This window comes from Otolemur garnettii, unplaced genomic scaffold (genome assembly GCF_000181295.1).
Source record: "Otolemur garnettii isolate 467f Iridium unplaced genomic scaffold, OtoGar3 scaffold00144, whole genome shotgun sequence".
Classification (NCBI taxonomy): domain Eukaryota; kingdom Metazoa; phylum Chordata; class Mammalia; order Primates; family Galagidae; genus Otolemur; species Otolemur garnettii.
The window spans coordinates 2,419,245-2,434,396 of NW_003852539.1; the positions used below are offsets into that span (position 1 = coordinate 2,419,245).

The 15,152-nt window shown below is 49.6% G+C and overlaps 1 protein-coding gene across 1 annotated transcript in view; it reads left to right on the top strand.

The window, feature by feature from the left end:
* The window catches only part of RIMS3 (regulating synaptic membrane exocytosis 3), a 14,417-nt gene extending 6,800 nt beyond the window's left edge, over positions 1-7,617 (top strand). Inside the window, exons 3-6 of the mRNA XM_003798974.3 lie at positions 2,046-2,158; positions 5,025-5,126; positions 5,401-5,540; positions 7,331-7,617. Of these exons, the coding sequence (XP_003799022.1) occupies positions 2,046-2,158; positions 5,025-5,126; positions 5,401-5,540; positions 7,331-7,543 (568 nt within the window). The 3' untranslated portion in view covers positions 7,544-7,617. The remainder of the gene's footprint in view (positions 1-2,045; positions 2,159-5,024; positions 5,127-5,400; positions 5,541-7,330) is intronic.
* The last annotated feature ends 7,535 nt before the right edge of the window (positions 7,618-15,152 follow it).

Below are 15,152 nucleotides of genomic sequence, written 5' to 3' on the forward strand. Positions count from 1 at the left end.
AAAAAAAAAAAAAAATTGGTAGTCTCTGAGTTAAAACTTTCTCCCAGATCTCTTCTAAATCTATAAAACTATAGCTGTGTGACTAAGATCTTTTGCTTCTACTTCAAGGCCCAGTGATTTCCAGACTCAGGATTCTGTGGCTCCTTCACTTAAGATTCAGGGATCATTTGTCTGCTGTACCTGGTTCCACGAATGCCCGTACTGACTGGCATTTATTACATCTCACCACATGGAGAGCTCCACTGGGCACCTTAGATCAATGATCCTTATGCTGGGGTCTACTGGCTGTGTTCAGACCAGGAGCAATGGCCACTGGGATTCGGGTACTGCCATTATCTCCACTTTGCAAGTGGAGAAGCTGCCGGATGGGAGGAGGGTGAAGTACCTCCCCCAAGGTCAGCTATTTTGTGGTGATGGAGTTGGCATTGGAATTGAGGCCATTTGACTCTGTAACCTTTGTTGATGATCTCTACACTCTGTTTACCAAACTCCTAAAATTAGACTCTCCTTAAGTTTCTTTACTTAACCTCCTCAGATCCCATTGTCCTAAGAATGTGATATTGACTGTGGCCAGTAAAAGTGGGTGAGCCTTGAAGCCCCTTGCTGGTGAGTGAGGAGACACAGGCTCTCTGAGGAGTATACACAGCCTCCTCTTCCCTCCCTGTCTGTCACTGGCCTGGAGGAACTCACGGCCAAACTGTCCAGAAGAGAATTCTTTCTTGGGCAGCCTTTTATCTCTCTAGCCAGGAGCTTGGGTTGTTCTAGGAGATCTTAGAACTTTCTGTGTTCCCTTATAGCCTCTGGAGCAGACCTGGGCCAACCCTCCCTCATCTGTCTTTTCTCTGCTGACCACACCCAGTACATCTAAGCTTGGGGATGTGAAAAAGTAGCACTTTCCTCTTGATCCTAAAACAGCATCGGTAATAACTACCAATTAGTGGTTTCTGTTGGTCTGGAATTTTTCATGCACCATCTGCCCTAATCATCATAACCCTGTGAATTGGGCATCATCTCTGTTCTGTTGGGAAGATCAGTCTCTTACCTCTTGGAGCCTCTGCGTTTTCATCTGTAAAATTGAATAATAGCTCCTACCACACAGAGTGGTGGTTGTAAGGATTAAGAGATATAATGCAGATGGAACATTTAGTGCACTATTGGCACCTGGCCAGCATTCAGTCACTGTCAGTTTTTGTTACTATTTCCAAGCCCTCCCCCCCACCATCGTTTGCCATTCATCTCAGCCCTGTAATTGTGTTATTTTGGTCTCAGCTGCTGTTTGGAGCCTCACCTCGTGAGTTTGACTTGAGTTTCAAACTTACAATCAACTCAAACTTCAGTTCTTAGAACTTATTCCAGGCATTGAAATTCCTGACCTAGGTTCTTGGCATTGACATCCCTGCTGAGGAGGACACAGGTGTGCAGCAAGCCCTGCAGTGTAAGAGTCACTTCAGAAAACCCTGGGGTGCTGGGTGCAGTGACTCACGCCTATAATCCTAGCACTCAAGGAGACTGAGGCAGGTGAGCTTGAGCTCAGGAACTCCAGACCAGCCTTAGGAAGAGTGAAAGCCCATCTCTAAAAATAGCTGGGCACTGTGGCAGGCAGGCGCCTGTAGTCCTAGCTACAAAGGGAGGCTGAGGCAAGAGGATTGATTGAGCCCAAGAGTTTGAGGTTGCTGTGAGCTATGACACCACAACTTTCTACCCAGGGAAACAAAGTGAGACTCTGTCTCAAAAAAAAAAAAAAAAAAAACACCAAAGAAAAGAAAAAAGAAATCCCTGAGGCCAGAGGATTAAATATCACCATTAGGCTACTGTTAGTCACTTTTCTCGAGTGACATCAAATTATTTTTTGTTACTGTGCAGAAATGAACAGTTCTGTTTGCCCCCAGCCAGAGTAGTGTACCCACACTGTAAAGAAGGGGAATTGAGGCACAGAGGGAAGCTCCCAGTGCCCCAGGGGCAGAGCCCAGTGGCTTGTCAGCCACACCCCCAGCCCAAGGCTGCCTGATACCTGCCCTCACTTGCCCCTCTGCCTCCTCCTGCAGGTTCATCTTCCCCACCACCCGGCTGGGGGCTGAAAGCCAGTTCAGTGATTTCCTAGATGGGCTAGGACCAGCCCAGATTGTGGGTCGACAGACACTAGCAACGCCGCCCATGGGTGAGTCTTCTCGAGGGCATGACGAGTGGGTCAATGGGGTCCCTGCGTGACATGGTGCAAGCAGCAAAAACCAGTTCTCACTCAGGCTTTTGTGCCAGCGAGGAGGAGTCAGTGGCACACTCATCCATCTCTCCCTCATCAAGAGAAACAAGGGTCCCAGCATCTCCCTGCCTGTGCCTTGCAGCAGCTCTCACAGTGCGCTCATCCCTCCCTTCACCACACACTCACCCACTTTCCCACCGCCTACCCAGTGCCTGGCAGTGCTAAGGGCTGGGCACAAAATGCAGAACAAAAATAGTCACAGCACTGGCTGTCATAGTTTATTCTGTTACCACTTTTCTCTGTGTGACCTCAAGCAAGTCACTTCTCCTCTTTGGGCCTCAGTTTCCTTGTCTATAAAATGGGAATAATAACGCCCACATTAGTTCTTCAATCTAACAACGCTTTATTGGGCTCCTGTTAGATGCTTTACTAAATAAAGTACTTCAATTTACTCCTTAGGAACTCTTTGTTTGACTTGTTATTCCTACTAGTACAATCCTTTTAGTAATTTCCTCATCTCTCTTCCCTGCAGCTAGGAAGTGCAGTCCTCCATATCCATGGGTTTCTCATTCATGGACCCAACCAACCTTGGGTTGGAGACATCCAGGGGAAGATTATCCTACAAATTTCCAAAATGCAAAACTTGAATTTGTTGCATGCCAAGCACTACCTCGAATCCACACAAATGAAGTGATTTGTAGGCGTTATACTAGATATAAGTATAGACACGCATCGCATAAGGATGACAATACATTATGAAAAACGAGTACGTTATGTGATTTTGTCATTGTCGTCAGAGAGAGTGTACTTACACAAACCTAGATGGTATGTATTTTTTAATTTGTATGTTATAACTAGAAACCCAAAGTCCCAGCATCACTGCTAAATATCAGTCACTTCCCCTACCTGATCTGCGATGCCAATTATCAAGGGTCACATATCAGGCTTCTAAGCATGCTCCATTATAATCTTTTGGGACCACCATCATGTATGTGATCCATCATTTACCAACATGTTGTTCTGCAACCTAGAGATGATTTAAAGTACACAGGAGTTGTCAGGTGCGGTGGCTCACACCTGTAGTCGCAGCTAATCAGGAGGCTGATGCAGGAGAATTGCTAGAGCCCAGAGGTTTGAGGCTAGACTGGGCAACATAGCAAGACCCAGTCTCAAAAAAAAAGGATATAGGAGGTTGTGCATGGGTTATATGCAAATATGCAAATACTGTGCCATTAATACAAGGGACATGAGCATCCATGGATTTTGGTATTCGTGTGTATGTAGTGGAGAGGTGAGTCATGTAACCAGTCCCCCGTGGATACTGAGAATGACTGTACTTCCTGAGATCTACACTTGGTTCTCTTAGCTGCTTCTTTCTCCAGGTCGCACAATGACCCTCCCTCACTCCTTCCTTTAGTTATTGGCTGTTCTGGCTTCAAGCAGCTCCTCCTCAGGATGCTTCCCCAGAGATGCCTCCTCCCCTCAGTCTGACCTGACAGTGCCAGATCCAGACATCTCCACTTAGCCCTAATCTGAATGTGTTCGACCTTTGACACTCACAGCAAATGAGAAAGCAGAGCACAGACAATGCCCTGCTGTGAATCTTTCCATGGAACTGGATTCCCATTCCAGGCAGGATTCTTGCCACTGCACTGACCTTGAAAGTGCCCACTGTCTGCTGGCAGAGGGGCCCACAGCACCTTCGGAGGGAGAGGGTCAACTCTCATCTGGCCCTTGGATTGGATTTACCTCATTCCCAGCCCTGGATTTAAGTCTCTTAAGGACCTGGGGAGACTGTTTTATCCTAATCCTAGACCCAACCACGGGCTGGGCAACAATGAGCGGAGCCAGTCACTTCCACAAGGCTAATGCGCTATAGCAGCCTAGAACGTTTGCGTGTTGTGCCCTCTGGTGTCCAAATCTGGCTTTGCATTTGCTCACCTTGTAAGTGAGCTGGAGAGATAAATTCTGGAGATTCTCCCTTTTCCCCACCCCTAGTAAATTCCCAACTACCCCAGCATGCTACAAACAATTTCATGATGGTTTAGAGAATCTAAAATGGGTGGCTGAACCCAAAGTCTGGCCCATTTAATTTTTCTGGATCAGTCTTATGATTCTACAGCCCTTAAAGAACTTCACTTTGATCTAAGTGGCTGCTACATAATTCCCAATTTTGTCAGGCCACGTTGAACAGAGCTAAGAGTTCCTAAAACTCAGGTAACTATATGATGCACAGATCTTGCCCCAGCTGGATAATCCATCTTGTGGAAGCAGGTAACTCCTCATGCACCCAGGAAGCCTGCTGGTCTTCCCTCCCTCCACCAGCAGTTAGTGTATAACCAGGCCCTTGATGTCACAAAGTACCTCATGTCCTGTGCAGTCTTGTAGCTTAGCATCTCTTTACCCTGATAGCCTGTCAATATTTGTTCAACATATATGTAGAGGAAGGTTAGGAAGAGCTACTGAGCCCACAACCTTTCTTGTCCTTCCTTCTGACATAGGAAGTTCTGTCCCCAGACGTGCTATTCTGTTCAGTACAACAGAAGCCTCCCAGTTAGCCAGACTTAGATGGGAGTTTGGTTGCCATTTGTGGTTACCTAATCGTGCCTCTTAAGGGTCATGCCCCCACCCCACCCCAAGGGACCTATCAGAATATTTCTCAGGCTATGTAAAGAGGTCTCCCAAGAGCTGTTCTGGCACATGTGGTTGGCTCCATCTTGTTCCCTCTCCAGTGATGATGCAGCATCCACGGGTGTTCTGCACAGCAGCTGGTTGACTTGCCCTGGTCTGGCTTTGCTTGGATTCACCTTCTTTTCCCTTGCAGGAGATGTGCACATCGCCATAATGGATCGGAGCGGCCAGCTGGAGGTGGAAGTGATTGAAGCTCGGGGACTGACCCCCAAACCAGGCTCCAAATCCCTCCCAGGTAAGGGATTTGGGGAATAGAATCCTGGCAGGGAGGCTCTGGGTCTAATAAGATCTCAATAAGTATTCTTGACAGTGAGTCATGGCTGGCCTGGAAGACCAATGATGGAACAGGGGTAGGGAAGGATGGAAGTCAGTGCTTCATTCGTCTTTCCCATCTGCGTCTGCTGATTGGCTCATTCTATGCACCCTGTTCACCTCCAGGTTAGGGGATAGAGCAGGCTATAGTAGTCTCTCCTGGACCCCTCCCCAACTTAATTTTTCTCATCCCTCAGCCACTTATATCAAGGTTTACCTCCTTGAGAATGGAGCCTGCTTAGCCAAAAAGAAGACAAAGGTGGCCAAGAAGACCTGTGATCCCCTGTACCAGCAGGCCCTGCTCTTTGATGAGGGACCCCAGGGCAAGGTGCTACAGGTGAGTTACCAGGCAGGGCAGATTCTCAAAGCCTGGAAGTTGTCATTTAAAGTTTTTCATTTATGATTTCTCTGATGCCAAGCTCTGTGCCAGGTGTGTTAGTTTGCATTACCCATTTATTTTCACAGCCCACTGAGGAGTTATTGCCCTCAAGCTGATTCATAATCCATCTGTGGGAGGACATAACTCCTCACTGGGGGCAGGAGGTAAGGAAATTGCCCCCCAGGTTGTATGGCTGCCAGGTAGAACCAGGATCAGTTGACTGGTGTCTTTTCCTTCCCCTGGTGCTGAGTTTATTGTACACCTGCTCAGTGCCAGGCTTTGTGTCAGATGCTTTCTAAACATGATCTTGTTTCAGCCTTTTTTTTTTTTTTTTTTTGAGACAGAGTCTCACTTTGTCACCCTCGGTAGAGTGCTATGGCATCCTAGCTCATAGCCACCTTGAATTCTTAGGCTCAAGTGATCCCCTCGCCTCAGCCTCCCAAGGAGGCTGGGACTACAGGCGCCCACCAACACACCCGGCCAGTTTTTCCTATTTTTAGTAGAGACAGGGTCTCACTTTTGCTCAGGCTGGTCTGAACTCCTGAGCTCAGGCAATCCACCCACCTCGGCCTCTGAGAGTGCTAGACCTTGTTTCAACCTTGAGATGATTCAGTGAAAGTGTGATTCTCTTCACTTTACAAATGAGGAAACAGAGTCTCAGAAAGATGAAGTGACTCACTTGAAGTTTCAGTTAGTGACTAGCAGAGCCTAGTCTGGTGATTCAGAGCCTTCTGAACACTTTGTGTTGTTAGCCTTTCCTGACAGTTCTTGGAGATAGCACCATGCCCATTTCATAGGTAAAGAACCTGAGGTCATGTGAGGATGCAGCACAGTGCTGGGTCTGGCTCTGGCCTCAGATTCCAGCTCAACAGTCCCTGGGGGTAGGTTGTGAAGATTGAGTGATTACATGTAGAGAGCCTGACACAGAGCCTGGCATCTGGACACTATTCGGTATGTACTAAGTCATGGTGGTGGTGGCTGTGGTCTTGCCTAAGGCCCCATGGGTGGCAGAGAAGAAGCCAGGGCTGTCTGGGCTGTCTGACTTCTTGTGTAGGGCTCTTCCTCTAGGTTGAGGTGGCTCTTCCTCTAGGTTGAGGTGGTTCTGTGGCCCTTGGACTTACAGACTTAAAGAACTAAAGAACTCTGGGGTTCGGGGGCAGCAGGGCATGGTCTTGGGTGTCTCTTTAAAAAAGGATTCACCAGTAAATACACAAGTGTGAAAACCACCTGGCTGACCAATTCCCTCCTTGCAGCAACACGGTGGAAACTGAGGCCTGGTGAGGGCAAGAGGCTTACACAAGCTCCACAGCGAACCAGCAGCAGAGCTGGGGCCGTGACTCAGGTCCTGGACTCTCAGTCTGCCCCTTCCTGGGGAAAACTGTTGGCTGGAATGCTGGAAGTTTCTGGAGTCAGACACATCCAAGTTCTAATCCCAGCTCTGCTATAATTACATGTCTCTTTGGGTTCTTCAATTAACCTTTCTAAGCAGCACTTTCCTCTCAGTAGATATAATAATACATAGCACTCCTCACTACATGGCTTGTTATAACAGTTGAAATAATTTACAGAAAGTCCATGGGATCAACTCTGGCACATCTTAAGTGCTCAGTAAGTTGTTGCCTTAAATCAGTCTTTAGATCTGGCTCTCTTTATCCTGTCTGCGCCCAGATGAAACTTACAGGTTCCTGCCTAGTCCTGGAGTCGGGGAAATAGATCAGGCCTTCCTTCTTTTCCTCCCTTCCTGGCAGGTGATCGTCTGGGGAGACTATGGCCGCATGGACCACAAGTGCTTCATGGGCATGGCCCAGATCATGCTGGATGAGCTGGACCTGAGTGCTGTGGTCACCGGCTGGTACAAACTCTTCCCCACCTCTTCAGTGGCAGACTCCACACTCGGATCCCTCACCAGGCGCCTGTCCCAGTCCTCCCTGGAGAGTGCCACCAGTCCATCGTGCTCCTAAGGATGTCAGGAAGAGAGGCTGGGACGGTGGTGTGGGAAGGGGTGCCCACTGGCCCCCCTACCCTGTACATAGTCTTCATGTCTTTCTGGACCCCTTGTCCTGCTGCATGCCTGTTGGCTACTGGGCGTGTCCCAGCTGGCAGTGGAGACTGTCGTGTATGTGTGTGCGTGTGCGTGCGTGTGTGTGTGTGTGTGTGTGTGTGTGTGTGTGACCACATTCTGTCTGTTCACCTGTCTGGGTATAGTTAGTCCTGGTGACTACATGGGCTGAAATGTCTCCATGTCTCTTTGTATCCTGTTGAAAAGAAACCCAAAGGAGTGTTGTGTAGATGTGACTCACCCTAGGAATCTCCAAGGGTGGAAGTGGGGGATGCAGCCACTGGTTGGTCCTGCCTTGTCCAGGAACAAGGGCAGAGCCTGTGCGTCCCCGCCAGTGCCTGCTCCTGCTTGTCTCTGCTTTGTTTTCTGTCTTGTCTTTTGTTCCGCCCTTGCCTCTCCCAGCACTGCCACTGTTTTCTGAGGAATGTAGCATCTACTGCGGCTGGCCACGCTGGGGCCCCTCTGGGAACCCCCATGCCCTCCTCCCCACCTGCGCCGCTCTGGTGGCTCTTCCTCCACCGAATGTGTCCTGCAGCATGTAGCATGCCCACCTAGCACCCTGGCGGGGCCCGGGGAATGCAGATGGTACCAGGGGAGCTTGGGCTTGGAGACTCTCTTCTCTGTGGGGCTGGAACCACCTCCTCCCCATAGCAGGGCACAAGGAGGTCCTAGTCCCCAGGGTGGCCGGCCAGGTGTCCCCTTCAGCACCTCCTATGTCTCTTTTGTCTCTTCAAGCCTCCTCCTCTCCAACATGCCAAAGCAGCTCTCCCAGTGGGGCCAGGAGATCAGCCTCAGAGGGGACCTTACCTGCCAAAGCAGACAGTCCTCCCTGGACCCTGAAGGTGGCCCTGTTCCCCTAAGGGTGTGACTCATAAGAGCAGGGCTAAGGCTGACTTGTTCAGAGCCGCTGTTGAGAATCCTACCTGAATTTGGGGATGAGCTGCATGAAATTGTTCATTTGGGGCTCTATGTTTTGCTCATTTCCAAACCAGGGTCCGTGTCTGGGAGTTCAGACTCACTTGGGCTCCAGCCTCTGGCTCTACAGGCAGCCTGGCTCTGAATTCTATTCTGCCACTGTCACCAGCTCTGTATAAGCAATACTTCCCCCCAACCTCCCTGTCCTCTTGTGTTCCACTGCTGCCCCCTGGCAAGTAGCCTGCCCTAGGCACCTCACCTGCCTCTGCTTTCTCTCCCACCTTGTCTGGCTGGAACTTCTCATACCCACTTAAACCCTGACTTGATTTGACAGCCAGGCCCTGTTGGTGGAGACCAGTGCCTGAACTGGATCCCTGTGAGATATGTCTGCTGGGAATCTTGAAGTCTGGCTCAGGAATGCCCCGATCTGTCCTTCTCCCTCCTCAGCTGTAGGGTGAAAAGGGAAAGGTTGCCCAGGAGATGGGTAGAGCGGCTCTTGGGTTCAAAGTGGAGGAAGGCTCTTTTTCTCCCTCTTCCCCAAACATCATCCCCAAGTGCTAAGATGACTGTGATCCAAGTACCAGAGGCGGGAAGTGTCCCCTGACAGCAGTGGTGAGGTCTCAGCCCAGTGGTTGGCCTCCATTCATAACCAAAGGTGGGGATAGGGGACATAGAGGCAGCAGCTTTGTGAAGATAGGCCATCTCAGCCCAAAGGGCCTCCTTTCCAGGCAGGGTTCCCTGCTAGGCTGAAGCCAGAGTCTGTCACCTCCCTTCTAGGAAGGTAGAAAGAAAACTAGGAAACTAGATGAAGCAAAGACACCCCCCCCACCTCGCGCTGTCCTGCCTGCAGGACAAGAAGAGGGAGGGGCAAGAAGGAAGTAAACAGAGTTAGTTCCTGGGCTTGTCTCCCACCTAGGCCTCTGTCCTTGTGCCATCAGAGAAGAGAACCATCATGTGCATGGAGGCGGCAGCTGGGTTTTTTTCTCTTTCAGCAGAAATGCCCTCCCCATTCTCATGGCTAGGACTGGGTAATGCATGCCTTTCTTGAGTTCCCAACCATGGGGCAAAGGGCGCTGTACTCCTCGACCCTAGTGGGGACAGGGAGGAAACTTGCTTACAAAAGGTATTTTTATTTCCTAGTGGTGATGTATTCACTTCTAGAGCAGTTGCTCTCAGGATGGTGTGAAAATACTCCACGTCTCTGGAGTAATGGGATTGTTAGTGATCTGCAGGGTCTCATTGACATTTGCTGATGTAGCACCAAGGAATGATACCCAGACCATGCAGTCACCCCCAGGAAATGGGGGCTACTGACACTGTACCCTCCTTTCTCTAGGGGTCCAGGAAGGCGGAAAGCTGCCAGCAGAGTGGCTGCCACTGGGCAGCTCAAGGCCACAATGCCTCTTGCCTCTGGGGGAGGGTTAGCACAGGGGACGTTCTGGCCAGAGGAGGGGTCTGATGTGCTGATAAGTTAGCCGACCTACCTAACAATCCCCAGCTGTGAAAACTGCCCTTGAGTTGGGCCACTCCAGTATCCCACCTCTCTAATGGAAGGTAACTCCTCCCCATATTGACCTTGGGGAATTATTCTTTTTAACCCTTTATACCAAATAAATTGCTAATCCCTGCCTGGATTTTCCCCTAAGAGGGTGAGGCCGTGTGAGGCTGATGTGTGTGATGGGACCAGCTGAATTGGAGGCTGTTTCTCTGCATCCTAGGTGAAGTGGCTTGTCTGAGAGGCCACTGCGGAGCTGGCCTATCCCAGAATAGGTGTGACCTGGCCTTCCCTGGATCGGGTTGGGGAGGGGGTATCTGCCCTCTGAGGAGGGAAGGGTGAGGAAGAAAGGAGCCTGATCCCTCTGGAATCCTCCCTACCCTGGAGCCAACTCACTGCCAGGTTCAGTGTCCTGGCTTCAAATGCCCTCTCAGCCGGATGAAACCCTGAAGAGGTTACAGGATAGGGCTCTTCGTCATTCCAGCTCCTATGGTCAAGAGGGTTATCACAGATGTGGCAGAGACAGGAGTGGCCTTCAGTGATGGGGGGCTGTGGGCAGGGACAGTGATGGGTGACTCAGAGCATCTGTCTTCATAGTCTGTTCCGTCCGCCCCACTTTCTTCACAGGCTCCTTTTCCCTGCAGTGGGCTCTGCTGTGAGGCAGGTTCCAGTAAATGGAGCCAGGGTTTTGGTTTGACAGGGGAGTTTGATCCTTCAGGAAAGAACCATCTCCAAAACTACTCCTCATCCTGTCTCTTCTGCCACCCAGTTCTACTAGGAAAGGAACACTTAGGAGGCTCCTGGGAGCCAGTAAATCCCAGGCAATGCCAGCGTTTTGTGGGGCTGAGGCAGAACCTAGGAGCTCCAGGGAAAGAGCATCCATGGAGCTCATCTCTCGTGGAATCACTACCGGGTAGAGCGCTGAGGTCAGCCAGTCCTCCCGGGGGACATGACACCCACTGGGGAGGCATGCCTGGCCTCTTCTTTACTGCCAGCCTTGAGGAGAGCAGAAGCCTCCATTTTTAAAGACAATAAAGACCCACAAAGGTACTTCTTTGGAAATGAAATGTAGCACAATCTCAGCCTGCGTTACCAGGACCTCTGACGTGTAGCCAGGGTCCTTACTGCAGGCCCTGCTGCCCAGGAGATGCGAGCTCCTCTTCCCCTGGGGTTCCAGAACTCCTAATACCTCACATTCCCCATCTTCCTCAGCCCAGAACGCAGCGGGGCTTTAGTAAGGCTGCTCTTCTGTGTTTCTCCGACTGCTTCTAGCACTGTGCAAACTCTGTGCAAGAAATTGCTGCCTTCGCTCCTTGTCGTAGATAAGCTGCTCTCCACCTGCGGGAGAGATGGCCCGTCAGTCAGGGCCAGGAGGTTGGCCAGCAGTGTGTCTGCAGTGGCCGCAGGGAGATGGAAAAGAAGAGGCCTGCTTCCCTGCCACCTCCTGCCCTCCCCTCCCTCTCCTCAGAATTTTCTTCTCCAATATCCTGACACATAAAGAGATTCTTGAAAATGCTGCTTCCTCTACTGGACTGTCTTTCACTGAGTGATCAGGGAGGCGATGAAGAGGTGGACGTGTCCCCTGCATTCTCCCTCAAGTCTGCTTTTCACTCAGGTCAGAAGAGGCTGGGGCAAAACAAGCATTATTGAAGAGCAGGGGCACCCCCCACCATCAGGTGAGGCCTGGTGGGGGCTGCACTGGTCTGGCTGGGAAAGAGTGATTTTGAAAGAGTGCCTGAGCATCTCAGAGCAATGTCAGTGATGCCAAAGAGAGCAACTTGGCCTCCTCGGGCACCAACTCTGCCGGCTGAGCTCCACGAATGTGGCTCAGATGTTGGCGTGCCCAAGGGTGGGACCTTGTTCTCTGACAAAGGGCTTAATCTTTCCATGTAGCAAAGTAACTCCTCCTCCCCCCAACCCTAAGCTTGGGCTTTTGTGGGCCCAGCATTGCTGTGCCTGTGAGGGAAACCACATCAGTGAGAGAAACTTGTATTCTCTTGGGCTTAGACTGGCATGGGGCAAGGTGCTTGTTGAAACATATGAGTGTTTCTGCTTTGGGAAAACCTTCCAGAGCTCTGGCTGAAAACTTGGCCAGTAAGGACCGAGCCTTGGGCCTCCCAAAGGAGTTCACACTGATGCCAAGAAGGGTCCACAGGACTGGATTCCAGACAGTCTTGGCTGAAGGAAATGAGGCCCGGGAATTTCAGGGGCAATGGAGCATCTGCCCCATTAGCCAATGACCTGGACAGGGATAGCTGGCCACAGGAAATCAAAGGCTGTTCTAGAGAGTTTTGCCAGAAACCGTGACTTTGTGCAAGACTTCTCACTTTCCTGGGCCTCAGCTTCCTCATCTGCAGAATCAGAGCATTAGCTGGTTACTCTGCGGTTCCCTCCAGGGTCTAAGAGTCTCTGATCTGGAGCTGATGAGGGTTGCCAGCCTGTGCACCTGGTGCCTGGTTCCGCAAGCCGGTTTCTCCCAGCGCCTGGTGCCCACGCTGGGCACAGGTCTTCATCTGCTCGGTGCCCAGATGCTGCTTCTGCCAAGAACTCTGGGAATCCTCACAGACTCTGCTTTTCCCTCTTCATGGTTTGTCCTCCCTCTTTTATTCTTGTGTAATGCTGAGAAAAAATTAAGGGTTATCTACAATGGACAATTTTCAAGGTGCTGATGTGATGTCACAACCTCAGCTGCACCCCGAGTTAGGTCAATGTCCCCACCAGCAGAGGAGGCGGGACCGTTCCTCATTTCTGCTTCTAGGATGGCATCAGTGGGGGAGCTGAAGATCTGAGAAGTTTAAAGGAAACGCTCTCTGATGGGAGGAGAGAGGGAACTTCTTTCCCTTCAAAGTATTTTGTTTCTTAAAACCACTTCTCCCTCCAAAACGTCTTTTATCAGACATCATTCCAGAAAGCACAGTGGCTGCTTCCTTAGGGAGAGCGGGCCTGGTGGCTCTACCAACTCCTTTAGCGGTAAGCTCACAGCAGGCGGGAACACTGTTTTTAGAATTTCCAAATGCATCCTGCAAAGAGAGCGAGCTGATAGGGACTGACAAGCACACTGTTTAGATAAGAAGCAATTAGCCTTTTATATCTGTGCTCTATACACTTTCTATGTGCAGCATCTTTCCACACTTCTTGTGGTTCCTGGGTGGCAGGTGGACAGCTGGGAGGGACTGCCGGCTGTTTTGTACAACGTTCTTGCCAATTCCCTTGAGAAGAAAATCCTTCACACGGCTTCTGCATGTACAGTATTTGGGCAGCAAAACATGATTAAAGTCAGTTTGAAAATGGTTTCATGTGTTGTTTTCTTTAGACAGCTCTTAATTCTAGGAGAGAGAAAACAGGGATCCCAGTGACTAAAAAGAGCAAGGAGGAGAATGCCTTGTTGAGAGTTGGGAGAGACTAGAACGTCTCGGGAAAAGGTATGAAAGATAAGACCTGAGCCCTTTCTGTTTGAGGAGCTCCATCGCCACAGCAATGTCTTTGGGTTGTGAAATCGGACTGGTCCAGGCAGCTTCCTGGCTGTGTCTCCCAGGTTCCCTGCCCCCACCTCAAAGTCTTCTATTCCCATGAACTCCACAGGGTAAGATGGAGCTAAGGCCACTGCTTTTGACCCACTGTTCACTTTGCTCTGAACTCTTGTGTCCAGCAGCTCTGCTCAGGCCTATGGCTGGGGGAGCCTTGCTTACTTCAGCCATACCTGGTATAAGCAGTAAAGATAGCAGTGACCTCTAGTATTGTGAACTACATCAATCACTGACCTTTGGAGCAGCCCTTTCCTCCTTTCCTCATGGAGGGGCAGAATCATTGTCCTCCTAGGGATGGGTTTGGGGGTACAGAAGGAGGAAAAAGGAAGTGTGGCATTGTCGTGGCATGTGCTTTAATGCCAAAGGTCGTCCGGGGGGAGCTCTTCTGCCTTGGCTCTGGCCCTTGGCTTTGCAGTGCCTGTGGGCACGATCTCTTGAGAGAAGGCTTTCGTTAAATATGTGAACTCTGGTGTTCCCCAGGATTTTGGCACATGCTCTCATGAATTCAAGAATTTCTATGCTTCTATCCAGCAAAATTCTCTCTCTTTTTTTAAAGACAGGATCTCTTTTGCCCCACCTAGAGTCAGTTGCATCATCCTAGCTCACAGCAACCTCTAACTCCTGGGCTCAAGCAATCCTCCTGCCTCAGCCTCCTGAGTAGCTGGGACTACAGGTGTGCATCACCACACTTGGCCTCCCAGAGTGCTAGGATTACAGGTGTGAGCCACCACCATGCCCTGCCCAGTAAAATTCTTTCCTAAAACAACAAAAACAAGACAAAAGGGGCAGAAAATAGAAACTGAGATTGAAAGAAAGAAATTCTAAAGTATGTTTTTCAGACAGAACACAGGACATACCTCAGAGAGTTACTAGAAGATTAAGATGAAATAATATAGTTGCTTTTATTTTGTTTTGGTTTTTTTTGAGACAGAGTCTTGTTCTGTTGTCCTGGCTAGGGTACAGTGGCATCATCATAGCTCACTGCAACCTCAAATTCTTGGGCTCGAGCAATTCTCCAGCCTTAGCCTCCTGAGTAGCTAGGACCACACGCATGAGCCACTAAGTATTTTTTTCTGTTTTTCTGTAAGACAGGGTCTCAGGCTTCTTTCAGACTCCTGGCTTCTAACAATGCTCTCCTTGGCCTCCCAAAGTGCTATGATTATAGGTGTGAGCCACTGCACCTGACCCAATGTGTTTGAAAGTGCTCAGAACAGTGCCTGAAACATAGTAAATCTTATGTATTCTCTGTTATTAAGGTAAATGATCCTGGATGTAAGGGCTGAGATGCAAGAAGGAAAACTGAGAAGACTGGTTTCAAATATTACTAAATAATAACACACAGAGATTGTAAAACTGTAGTGTTTTAATCTGTAAAAGTCAAGAGAAGCATGACTAAAAGAGGAGGAGTAGGATGCCTCCCCCTAAAATATTGATAAACAACAGCTCATAAATTGCTCCTGGGAATGTTCTTGAGAAGGACAGATTTTAAGTAACTTCAATCTTCCTAAGTATCCATTCTAAAATCTCTATATACTAAGAGTAAATATTAAGAAAAGAGAAATAGAATTTAGTTG